At 42.5% G+C, this 13,568-nt stretch overlaps 1 protein-coding gene across 1 annotated transcript in view; it reads right to left on the reverse strand.

The window, feature by feature from the left end:
- Positions 1-303: 303 nt before the first annotated feature.
- Positions 304-13,568, reverse strand: part of HS3ST3A1 (heparan sulfate-glucosamine 3-sulfotransferase 3A1) — an 86,672-nt gene continuing 73,407 nt past the window's right edge. The window contains exon 2 of the mRNA XM_027518026.1: positions 304-3,037. Coding sequence (XP_027373827.1) covers positions 2,416-3,037 — 622 coding nt within the window. The 3' untranslated portion in view covers positions 304-2,415. The remainder of the gene's footprint in view (positions 3,038-13,568) is intronic.

The following is a 13,568-nucleotide window of genomic DNA, read 5'->3' on the forward strand; positions in this document are numbered from 1 at the left end:
GCTTGGAGGAAGGGTGACTAAGAGGCTCAAATCAAGAGCACAGCCTATTTCTTATGTGATGTAGCCAAATGGACAAAAGAAATCTGAGTCCAAGTCCACACACAGCAAGGGGAAATATCACATAAAGGCAGAACTGGAAAATTCCTATTCTGGGGTACACTGACCTGAGATATTCATACACTTGGTTAGGATAAAGAACGTCTACCATTCTTATGAAATCTTAGAAGGTTTTCCTGGAATGTTCTGTAGTCATCCATTTAAAAAGTCACATGAGAAAACAAAACATCTACATGCAAGAGGAAGTTCTTTGCACTCAATTCTGTTCTTTTATTATTTCTTAACACAAAAAGATGAAGGCTGCTGAATACAGTTGTTAGATGTGTTTGTTTCCTTGTGCGAGCCACCTTTGGGTGAGGCCAAGCAAATGCTTATGAGAGAATCAGAAGCACAGATGTAAGAGAAAAGATGAAAAGAGTGTAAAATGCATTTCTTATTGCTGGTAGTCATGATTCCAGTAGGAAAAAAAAAACAGGCTGTAGCGTCAGGAAGTTGAGGGTGCAGAAGGGAAGGAGATCAGTTGGGAAAGGGGACCTGGATTTGGGGTCTACTTAACCCCCATAAAAGAGAATTAATAAATAAATCCAGAGATTTAAAGCAAGAATAGGATACCTAGAAACTTGTTTTTTTTCCTTCATTTTAATCCCGTGTTAGACTTCTCAAGAAATACATAATTCACTCAATAATAGCATCTCTGTCAAATGCACAATAAAACCTCATATTTTAAAACAACGTTACGTTCTTTTGATTGACAAAACTGAGAAGAAAAAAGAATACTGTTTTAGAATACTGGAGTGTCTGGTCCTTTATGTTTTAGCAGACATGGAAAACTTCCATGAGATTGGAGACATTTTCCTCTTGGGTTTAAACCTGTAATAAAATGTTGCTGACAGACTAATTATAAATGTTTTATATAGTTTGTGCATATGTGCTCTTCTCTAAACCAATTTAATTCCCATTAATGCTAATCTGGTTAATGCCCACTCAGAGAGGAAAGGAACACTCTTAATAAACTATTGATTTATTTGAGCTATTTAAATGGGGAACAGGCAGAAACAGATGGGAGAATAGAAAAAAAAAATCACTGTTTTACCCATATCTGCAGTTCTTAGAGTATTTTCCAAATATTAATGAATATTATATTATAATTGGTATAAAGAGGAAATGGGAAAAAATAAAGTGACAAAGTGACAGCCCTCCCTCCACCCATAAAAAACTGAGGGCCTTGTAAATAAGATGATTTGTTTTTTTTTTTTAGTACTAGCTCCAAGGTTAGAAATAAGATGTTATAACAGAGGCAGACTTTGTTAAAAAAAAAAAGAGGTTAAAAACTGAGGTTGATATTTGCAAACTCTTACTGAATGGGTTTTTAAGAAAAAAATAAAGTAATCAAAACAAGAATAGGTAAATTCTGCCCCTACCACAGTTTGTCCTGCTCCTAGTGTGAGCAGCCACCTTGTTCTCCATGCAACAATCCAGTAATTCCCCTCACTTCAATTCAGTTGGGATTTCCACCTCTTGGGGTGCTTTAGCAAGCCAAGACTGCCTCTTAAAAGACATTGTGTCCAGGACAGAGTAGTTTCCTTGAGCACAACTGTGTAAGATGTTTGAGCACCATAAGGCTTGCCTAGAACTCAAAAGCAACAGGAAACCGTCCCCAAACTAGCCAAGCATTTCTAAAGGATGTCTGTGCCTTTCCCATTCTCCCTGGAAAGAGTGGCACAAAGCAGGGAATAAGTGGAAGATGGAGTTTTGTCAAGGGTCTACCATCTGGCGGTAAGATACATTACTTAACCTCCCTGATACTCAGTTTCTTTATCTGTAAAATGGGGATAATAGCCTTCCTGTTCTGTTGTTAAATCACAGCTGAGTATAAGGATCAAGAAAGATGTAGTTGAAAACACTGTGATATCCGAGAAGTGATGGGTAACCGTACAGAATTATTAATCGGGAAAAGGTTTAAGAAAAAGTGGCACAGGAACAAAAGTAAAGGGAGAAAAACATCAGGAGAGATAGCAATTTTATCTGGGCTGTGTTAAAAAAGAGAGTGAGCTATACTCTCAGGGATTTCTTGAAAGTTTTAATGGTAACTGACACTCATACTTCATAACGGTGAACGTAAAACATAAAATAAAGATGGAAAATGGAGATTCGTGCAGATTTCCTTTTTTTCGAAACCTTTGCGGTTGGTTGTTCATGCCAGTGAGGGTGGAGAGGAGAACAATCTCTTTAACATTCATAAAAAAAAATACTGAAACAAATATCGGCAGCGCAAATATTAAACTGCTTCTTCTCTACCGATTGGTAAAAAAATATATTATCTTCTGATATTTTCTTTTTTCTTTTTAAATTATAAGTTCATCCGTCCCAGCCGAAGTCATGGCCCGTCATCTGGTAGAACTTGCGGTTGAAGGGCCGGTAGAAATCCCGCAGCTGCCGCAGCACCTGCGCGTCGATCTCGGGGTGGGGTCTGCCCTTGGTCTTGCCCAGGCAGTGGGGGCGGCCGCTGCCCTCCGCCTTCTTGAGGCAGGGGAAGCCCTTGGTCTGGTTGAAGTAGAAGTGCTTGTCCGAGATGATGCGCTTGAGGCCCAGAAAGTCCTGCACGCGGCCCAGCTCGCCGGCCGGGTCGCGCACCAGGCGCTCACCGCTCACGAAGAGCATCTGGCGGGCGGGGAAGTGGCGCAGCCAGCGCTCCAGGTGCTCGGCGTACAGGCCGATCTGGATGGCGCTCCACGAGCGGTCCACCAGGCCCGCCGAGCGGTTCCGGAAGGCCAGGCTCTCGAAGCTGGGGATGTCGGGCCGCTTGGAGAGCGTCTGCGTGTAGTCCGACACGGCCCGGGTCACCGGGTCCCGCACCACCACCAGGAGCTTGGTGTCCTTGGACATGGCCGAGATGCGCGCGGGCGCCTCGCGCGTCACGAAGTAGCTGGGCGTCTTCTCCATGGTGATCTGGCCGTCCAGGGTCCTCGGCATCAGGTCCCTGCGCGGAGCAAACAGACCAGGGCGGGTCAGAGGTCACAGCTCTTTGGCCACACGTCTCCAAGTCAACACTTTAAAAATATTGATTGTTAATGGGAGGTTAATTGCTATACAATGGTGTGTAAATTCCTAGTGTACAACAGCGTGAATCAGCTATAGGTATACACATACCCCCTCCCTCCCACCCGCCCCCCTATCCCACCCCTCTAGGTCATCATAGAGCATCAGGCTGCAATGTCAACACTTTTAATCCTGGCACCATATAATTACAGTTGTAGAAACATGAAAAAATGCAAGCCGAATTTTAGAGCTGAGAGGTACAGGAACGTCCCTCTGAAGCTTGGAGATCAGATATCCTCTATCCACCTAAGATGTGAAGGCACCTTAGTTTAGAGGAGAAGGAATAGGATTCAGCATTCTCTGAGATCCTCTTCTGGTGTCACCTCTCCCTTATTTTCTGCCCTATCCAGCTTTTAGAGGGCTCCGAACATCTGCCATGAGAACCTCAGGTCCCTGAGTGGAGCAGAAAGGCACATTAGAGCCAGGAGCCTGAGTGCCTTCCCCTAATAGACTCCGTGAGCTTCTTTCTAGGAGAGCAGAAGTCTTATGCACCCAGAGCCAGGCGGCCTGAGTTGAAGTACCAATCGCTGCCCTTACTAGGTATGTGACTGTGACCTCGGAGAAGCTGCACAGACACTCTGCACCCCTAGTTGCTCGCGGATTTACTTTATGGGAAATAATAATACTATTTTAACCTCCTATGGTTGTTTTGATGTTGTATAATATTAAAGGTATTAATATACCTCGATAGCTTACAAAAGTGCCTGGCACAAAATAAGTGCAATGTAATTTTTTTATAATCATCAACCCACAAGGCGGTAAGAAAATAACCTTGATCAAATTCTTTTAGGTGAATTAGAATATTGTAATAAACACAATTATACAGCAGTGAGATGGTGTTAAAACACCCTGAGCCCTTTTTGTGGTTTTCTTGTAAACAAATAAATTATAATCAACATAATATCATTGTGTAGCACACAAAATATTTCTCTTTATAATTCCTGAACTTCCCCATAACAAACATCAAATAATTCATCTTTTATCATCTAATAATTTGAAATGCCACCGTTATAATAGTTTAAATATCGTGGTCCCTCTCTCTGTTGGCCCAACTGTCATGTTAAGTTACTATCGTGTTATGGTAATATATTTTCATGTACATCAAAGTAAATTCTGACTCTGTTGTTCAAAATATTCTTGATGATTCTTGTCTGTTTATTCTTCCTGACAAATGTTAGAATCACTTGTCATGTGGGGGGAAAAAAAAATTCCTGTTGGAGTCCTGTTGGAGAGATTGCTACCTAGTTCAAGCATGAGAAAGGATGGGTTTCAGAGCCAGTCCAAAAGTACAAGCAGGTGAAATAAAACCTATGAATTTTTCCAAAAGTGTACTGCCATTAAATCCACTATTTATCATAGATTTGAAATAGGTATCTGTATGTTGTTGTTTAGTGGCTAAGTCATGTCCAGCTCTTTTGTGACCCCATGGACTGTAGCCCACCAGGCTCCTCTGTCCAGGGGATTTTCCAGGCAAGAATCCTGGATCCCTGGGATCTTCCTAACCCAGGGATCGAACCCAAGTCTTGTGTCTCATGCGCTGGCAGGCAGGTTCTTTACCACTAGCGCCACCTGGGAAGCCCAAAGTCATCTAATACTGGTGCTTTTAAGGGTTGAGGATAAGAAAGGGACTAGAATCTTCAAATACATTTACAGTTTCTCCTGTGGTTATTGTTTTTTTTGTAATGATCTGCTTCATCTTCAGTGCATTTTGTCAATTAATATTTTTCTAAAAATCACCCAGTTGAGTAGTTGAAGTTTTATGCCCTATCTCAACTATAATTTTGTGGAGTTTTTTTCCTGCCTTTCTTTCTAGTTTGGTAGATGACTTTTCAAATTTACTTATTTGCATTTTACTTTTTTAATGACATTTATTCTTTTTCTATTCATGCTTTGCTCTTCCAATTTAATTAACTGAATGTAAACATTCATTTATTATAATTTCTCTCAAGTAATAAAAACATTTTGAAGTTACTGTTTGAAGTTACTGTTTTCAAGTACAGACTTGGTCAAATTCCCCAAACTTCAACATGCACTGTTGGTCATTTGCATAACTTCACAAATATTTAGTAATTGCACTTGATACTTTTTCTTTTTGGTCCAGGCATTAGGATTGATTTTACTTTTATTAAATTCTGATGGTTGACTTGCTGGTTTCATTCATAATTATTAATTTCTATTTCACCTTTGTAGTAAAAAATGCACTGTGTGTTACATGTGTCTGCTTTTGTTTGATTTCCTATAATTTTATTCCTCCTGTGTATTTGCTAATTGTATATTATGAAAAATTTCAAATATACCCCAAAGTAGACAGTACTATAACATACATCTCACGTAACTTACATCCAGCTTCAAAAAGCAACTGACTGCCAATTTCATTTCCTCCCTAACCCTCTATGTCAACTCCCCCATCACCCTAAATGAATTACTTTGACGTTTATCTCAGACATCATGTCAATTGCTTCACAAACAATCTGTTGCCATGTGCATTTATACCTGGCACAAATTCTTCAACATTCGTGGCAATAAGCCACTGATGCTGGCTTAGTTTAATTATACAGATCTCCTCACAATTTACTTTCTTTGATATTTTAGTCAGCTTATCTTTACTTTTCTTTTGGAGGAGAAATGATAATTAGATATCTGATTCCTCTTGCTTTTTTCCTTGTTGATTTAAGATATCTGCAATTCCTTTTTCAGAACTTTTAACTGTGCCCCCATCTCCCATTTCTTAGACATAGCTGAAGGTCTGGGTAAGAAAAAGCAAAGACCAGGGAGGTCTGTGTTGACACAAGGGAGACACAGACAGTTGACTGCCTGTGTAATGCTGGGGCCACACAAAATCCAGATTTTGTCACTGCATACGTGTGTATGCATACATATTCACAGTGACAAAATCTGTGTATTCGTTACACACATACACACATGTATGGGCTTCCCTCAAGGGTCAGCAGTAAAGAATCTGCCTGTAATGCAGGAGACTTGGGTTCAACCCCTGGGTCAGGAAGATACCCTGGAGAAGGGAAGGGCAACCTACTCCAGTATTCTCGCCTGGGAAAGCCCATGGACAGAAGAGAATGGAGGGGTACAGTCCATAGGGTCACAAAAGAGTTGGACAGGACTTAACAACTAAACAACAACAAAAACAGCACACACACACACACACACACACACATATATATCCCCTTCATGGAACTGAGAAGTCGGCTAGACCAAACTACTTTGGAAGCTAAGTTACACTTTTATAAGATGAGCCAGGAGATCTATACAGAAACTGTTGGACTATCTCAGGGAAGAAAATTGGATCAAATGTGTGAAAAAGTTCTGGACTGTAAAAAAGCACACATCAGACACCACTGAAATGATGAGGAGTATTCCAAGATTTTTTTAAAAGAGTCAGCATTCTTGCCTCCTTTCCTATCATCTCTGACCTTTAACCACTCGACCTCGTATTTTGCCAGTAGAATAGAGATAACACCCTTCAGATGGGAGCTGCTGGTGGGCAATCTCAGTCTTCCTGCCCTCCGGCCCTGGGGAGAAGTAGACTCCCCAGCGGCCTGTCAGCAGAGATTAAAGTCATAGATTGTGCCAGCCCAGAGGAAATATTACCCATATCCCTGAAAAAAAGAAATGCTATTTTAAATTATCTTGATAGGGTAGGAAAAGAGCTATCCAAAGTAGGAGGAGTTTGAAGAGGAAACAGCTAAAATAGGATTTCAGAGGAAAAACACATTAATTACTGTCATCTTCAGGATGAGGGAAGTGGATGGGATGGGGAGTCCGAGTGAACTAGGGGCTGCCTGCTACCTTCTTTCTTCATAAAGGAAGAAATGCAAGTGCAAGTAAATCCTTGATGAGGCTTATATTGCTGAGAATTGTTGCTTTGTAAAAGGACTCATCTCAGTTCAGTTCAGTCACTCAGTCGTGTCCGACTCTTTGTGACCCCATGAATCGCAGCACGCCAGGCCTCTCAGTCCATCACCATCTCCCAGAGTTCACTCAAACTCACGTCCATCGAGTCAGTGATGCCATCCAGCCATCTCATCCTCTGTCATCCCCTTCTCCTCCTGCCCCCAATCCCTCCCAGCATCAGAGTCTTTTCCAATGAGTCAACTCTTCGCATGAGGTGGCCAAAGTACTGGAGTTTTAGCTTTAGCATCATTCCTTCCAAAGAAATCCCAGGGCTGATCTCCTTCAGAATGGACTGGTTGGATCTCCTTGCAGTCCAAGGGACTCTCAAGAGTCTTCTCCAATACCACAGTTCAAAAGCATCAATTCTTAGGCACTCAGCTTTCCTCACAGTCCAACTCTCACATCCATACATGCCCACTGGAAAAACCATAGTCTTGACTAGATGGACCTTTGTTGGCAAAGTAATGTCTCTGCTTTTGAATATGCTATCTAGGTTGGTCATAACTTTCCTTCCAAGGAGTAAGCGTCTTTTAATTTCATGGCTGCAGTCACGACTCATCTCAGAATTCTTTAAATAGCCATCTCCCTTTTAAATTCTTAGATTCGTTTCCTTATTGCAACTTGAATTTTAATGCTCAGAAAAGAGCTCCTTTATCACACAAAACAAACTGCACATATATGTTGGAATATAGTATTTCAAAGAGGTTAGGTGAGTTTGGACATTTTCCTTCCTTACCCGAGTGAAGCATGTACTATGACTGTTCTGTATAAGGGCTCAGCCTGGGACACACATTGGAAGGGCCACCTGAGCACGATGAGAGCTTCTCGGAAACACTGGGCAAGTGAGGGGAGCATAGAGGTGAGTGCAATGAGAAGACATGTGGGTTTGTCTAAAGACCAGACAAGCTGGGGTTCAGGGTGAGAAATTCCAGTGAGCAACAGACAGGGTGGGTCCTAGGACGCCTTAGTTTCCAGGCAAATAGGATTGGCTGTTCCATTCACTTTGCAGGAGTGAAAATAATTTGGAGACATTTTATAGTAGAAATGGGTAGGATAAAAGGGTAGAAACTAGAATTATAAAGAAAAATTAGAGATGCTTATTTGTTTTCTCCTGAAGATGTCAAGGAGAAGAAGGAGTTTCACAAGAATAAGGAGTTTCACAAGAATAAGGAGTTTCACAAGCAAATGAAGGATTATTACCAGGTGCGTGGCACACTTTTTTCTTTGTCCCCAAAGAAAAAAAGAATTCACCATAGCCAAAGAGTAGAAGCAACACAAGTGTCCACAGAAGGCTGAGTGGGCAGACAAAACATGATCTAGCCATACTGTGGAGTATTACGCAGCCTTTAAAAGGGAACAGAATTCTGACACCTGCTGCAACATGGATGGGCTTTGAGGCCTTTATGCTGAGTGAAATAAGCCAGGCTCAGAAGGATACAGACTATGATCCCACTTGTATGAGGTCCCTAGAGGAGCTGAATTCACAAAGTAGAACAGTGATTGCCAGGGCTGGGAGCAGGGGGAGGGGGAGTTTGTCTTTGATGGGGATTTTAGTCTTGCAAGATGAAAAGAGTTCAGGAGAGTGATCACTTAGCAATGTAAATGTACTTACTGCTACTGACCTGGGAAATGGTCAGTTAAAATGGGCAGTTAAAAATGGCTAAGATGGCAAATGTTATGTCTATTTTATCCTGATTTCTTTAAAAAAAGAACTCACCCAGAAGACAAAGACATCAAATTGTATCGATAGAAATGAATTAGACAGCCAGTTACAAAAACGTATACACTAGATGATTTCTCCTATAAAAAGCCCAAAAACAGGCAAAACCCACCTGTAGTGTTAGATGTCAGCTCAGCTGTTGCCTTTGGTGGGGGGAGGATTAGTGACTGAAAGAGGCCACAGGGGCTTCTGGAACGTAAGGAATACCCAGTGCAGGATCTGGGTGCTGCTGACATGAGTGTATCCACCCTGTGAAACATCACTGAGTCGGATCCTAGGATCTGAGGCCTTTGCTGAATGGTGTTATACTTCAATAAAAACTTATAGCACATATAAAAATAAATGGACCAATTTTCTACAGTTCTCCAAGGAACACACGGATTTCAAGAAGGGCATTTGCGAGACTTCTTGGGTGGCTCAGTGGTAGAGAATCTGCCTGCAAATGCAGACGACAAGGGTTCAATCCCTGGTCTGGGAAGATCCCTCATGCCACAAAGCTAAGCTCGTTGCACCACAACCACTGCGGCCTGTACCCTGGAGCCGGTGCTCCACAGTAAGAGAAGCCAGTGCAATGAGAAGTCCACGCATGGCAACTAGAGAGTAGCCCCTGCTCGCTGCAACTAGAGAAAAGCCTGTGCAGCAGTGAAGACCCAGCACAGCCAAAAATAAGTAAATAACTTATAAAAAAGGGCATTTGCTAAACCAACTACATCTCCAATTTGTGGAAGTTTAGTAAATAAAGGGACAAGGTTTGAGCTCCCATCTCTAGGAACCAGTGGTCCTCCCAGGGACCCCTTGCCCCTCACCCCGGGTAAGTTATCAGAACAGCAGCTGCCTGACCTCTGTCCCAAATGAGATTCTCCCAGCACTTATAAGCGCCTTGGAGTTCAGTGTCATGGAGGATGTGTCTCTACTGTATGGACACAAGCGCAGAGATAGTTGAAGAATGTGGTATGCTTGCAAAACATTTATCAATGGTTTTCTCCTGTAAGATAAACTAGACATTATGCTCCCAGTTTTTCGGAGGAAGAAGCTGAGATTTAGTCAGGAAAAGCAGCAGGTCCAAGCTACCATGGTTGTCTATGGGAGGTGATGGATGGTCCTCCCCGTGCCTGTGGCCAGGTTATCCCTGTCTCACAGGATGAGAGAAAAGTCAGCAGACAAGAGCGATAGGAAAAGGACATGCAGAAGGTGACTTGGATGGAGCCAGTTCGATGGATGCAGACCCTGATAACGTGAGAAAGTTACCCCATGGGGTGGCTGTGAAGAGGCTGAAAGGCCCAAATTGAACACAGATGAAGGAATTTGTCTGTTTGAAACAGGGGAGCTGCGTGAAATTAGACTGAAAAGGGGAGGGTGTGATTAACATCAGTGAGAGATTAAATCTGAGTCAGCGTACAAGTCAGGATGGATCAGGAAAGCCCTGCAGGTAGTTAGATATATCTGGGGAGGCTCTTCCAGTGTGATCCCAGCTTGAAGAGCTGAAGACCTGGGTTAGGGGCTGATAGTGAGGAAGAAAAAGGCGGTGAGAAAGGGAGGAATACTGATGGGAGGCAGACACAGGGGGCCACACAACTGATTTATGGAGCGAACAGAGGAGACATTTTCAAAGAAGATCCCAAAGCTTTACAGGTGGAAAATGATAGAAATTTTACTTTAAAAAAGCCCCCCAAACAGATCGCAAAACAAAAATGCAGTTGTACTGCATAGCAAAAGAAACTCTGCTCAATGTTATGTGGCCTCCTGGATGGGAGGGTTTGCGGGAGAATGCATGTGTATGGATGGCTGAGTCCCTTTGAGGGTCACCTGAAACTGTCACAATATTGTTTGTTAATTGGCTATACAAAAAAAGTTAAAAAAAAATAAGACCATTGCTACAGTCCTTATTTTTATTTAAAAAATAACTATTGGAAGAAATACATCACTTAATTTATATGATGCATAAATAGAAGATACTAAAGAATCTTTCACATGAGGGGAAAAAAAAAGACATCTGCCTAAAAATTCTAATGGAGGCAAAAGACAACATATGATTGCTTTTATCCTAAAACATGGCTCAGATGGATCATACATCTCCATGAAGAAAATGGAGTTTCATAGGAAACTCAAAACTGGGAATAGAAGTGTGGATTCAGCTTGGATTCTGATGTTAAAAGCTATGTGACCTTAAGTGGATCACTTAAGTTCTCTGGGCCTTGGTTTCTTCATCAGCAAAATACGACCACCGTCCCCCATGTCTCAGAGGCCATCCCAGCTCTAAGGTTCCATGTATGTTCAGGGCTTTAACTCATTAGTAACCTGTTAGGTTGAAAGTTCCACCCAGCCTCACACTTGCTGATCTCTTCTGATGTGTGACTACCAATCAAATAAAAAGATTTTTGCAGATTATTAAGCAGGACAACTTGGCATCAACAGAATTGATTTAAGAATCAATGAGGTTGAAAAGAATGCAGGTCCAGTAACAGACACCAAGGCAAAGTGCTGAGGCTGGTTCAGATGAAGGCTGTCTTGGCAAATCCCTGGTGCCTGGAGGCAGCAGAAAGACCAACTAGCCCATCCACCAGCTGAGTAATCTTGCTGCCTTCAGGAAGGCAGGGTCAAAGGAGACCCATCTCTGTATCTGCTTTTTTTTTTTGGCTGTACCATGCAGCATGTGGAATCTTAGTTCCCTGACCAGGGACCAAACCCTGGGAACCAGGGAAGTCCCAAAGAAGACACATCTCTTCACCACTTATCCTCTGTGGTCAAAACATCAAAACAAGATGTCAGTGCTAGAAAGTGAAATCCACAGAAAAGGACAGTCAGGAATTACCAATAACAGACCAATAACAGGCACAGGACAGTCAAGAATTCAATTCCAAGTGTCTTAGGAAGAACATGATGAAGACAGAAGCAAAGGAACCCGTACTTAGCATTTACCATAGACCGAGATCTGATATATTCTTTCCTGCATCTCACAACAGTGAAAAGCTAGAATTACTGGCATAATTTCTCAGAGGAGGAAATGGGCTCAGAGAGGTAATACGAGTTGTCCAAAGACAGACAGTAATGAGTGAAAGGAACAGAATGAAAATCCAGGTCCATTCTGCCCCAAAGCACACGCTCCTTCCACCTTCCTGGACCTGGGCAGGCAACCTGGGCAGGGGTCTGTTGGCAGATGGCAGATCCATCGCTGACCTTCTGTCACAATGAGGGAATATTACAGGCACTACTTCCCTGTCCACCTCAAGAGCGTGAATCATTCTGTCTGGAATCTTGCAAACAGGTCGCAGACACTGCCTGTTTTTCAAAGGCTTTCTTCTGTAGGGGAAGGACCTGAGTTGTAAGGCAAAGGTAATTTACCTTGAGAAATAAATAAATCTGGCCCATGTACACATACATTTTTTTTTTTCTCTTTTAGTCTCTGCAGCCAAACAGAACTGTGTGTCTGTTTCTGGAAACCTCCGGCAGCAGGAAATTCTAGGGAAAACATGCTCTTTTCATGGCCATGGAATGAAGGTGGTTCCCAGGGGGGCCCCCGATGGCGTGAGCTGGGAGCAGAGGAAGCAGGGTAACCCCCGTGCCGCCGGGCCTGCGTCCCCTGGGCCAAGGGCAGTTATGGCAATATTTCTTTTCCTGCTGGCGTTATGTGGACCTCCACTCCAAACATGCCTTCTGAGGCTGGAAAGAAAACTCCCTTTTGCTGATTTTTTTGAGTTGGCTTCTGTAGGAAAGGAAGATATATGGTTTTGGAACCGGCTCCCACACTGACCGAATCTCAATGGGCAAATCTGATAAGCAAACTGTCGTCAAGATATCCAAGCATCAGACTTAAAGGCGGATACATTTCCCAGTGCCCTGAAAGCCAGTGTTCCTTCTAAACATCTGAACAATCAAGTAAAGAGACAGAAAGAGATGGTTCTCATTCTCCGCGGGCTTATGGACAAAGGAAACTAGCTTATTTCAAGAAAGCAACACAATGTTCCTTGGCACTGCAGGGGAGGAGAATGAAGTCAAGGATTCTTGGTTGATGATGTGGGGGAGCCTCATGAAAGGGCAGAAAATACATCTGGATCCAGGTCATGGAGAAGGGCAGTCCTGAAGGGGAAGAGGCAAGGGTTATCTGGGATCATAAATTCAGTCCATAATCCTTGATGTCTGTGTGGGATCTCAGAGTTTCCCAAGCAATTCTATAATTTTTCTCATCTATGGACTCTTAGGAAATACAAAAATAGACCAGTATCTTACAAGGCTCATTGCTCCACCCTCTTATTTTCTCCTTCTAAGTTTACTTCATTGGGAAACTCATGTGTTCATAAGATTGAAAATATCCTTTCTAACCTCGTTTACAGCATCCCAAACTCTGTTTTATTTTTATTTCTTTTTAAAGGTTTTTTTTTATGTGATCCATTTTTAATGTCTTTATTGAATGTTACAACATTGCTCCTGTTTTGGTTTTGGTTTTTTGGCCGCGAGGCATGTGGGACCTCAGCTAGCAGACCAGAGATCGAACTCACACTCCTGCATTGGAAGATGAAGTCTTAACCACTAGACACCAGGGAAGTCCCCCAAACTCTGTTCTAAAACGGTGTCTGGCTCTTGGGAACTGAGGTACCTCTCCCAAGGTCCTCTCAAAATATAAAAGAATACCCAGAAAGAAAGCCCTAACCCCATTAAAAGCTAGACTGAACAGACCACCTAATAATAGGGGCAGAATCTATAAAGACAACCAGAGTCTAAGAGAGGACCTGGGAAAAGATAGGGACTTTCCACCTGTCCACAGTGGATCTATCTCTGGACATCT

Source organism: Bos indicus x Bos taurus, chromosome 19 (genome assembly GCF_003369695.1).
Source record: "Bos indicus x Bos taurus breed Angus x Brahman F1 hybrid chromosome 19, Bos_hybrid_MaternalHap_v2.0, whole genome shotgun sequence".
Lineage (NCBI taxonomy): Eukaryota > Metazoa > Chordata > Mammalia > Artiodactyla > Bovidae > Bos > Bos indicus x Bos taurus.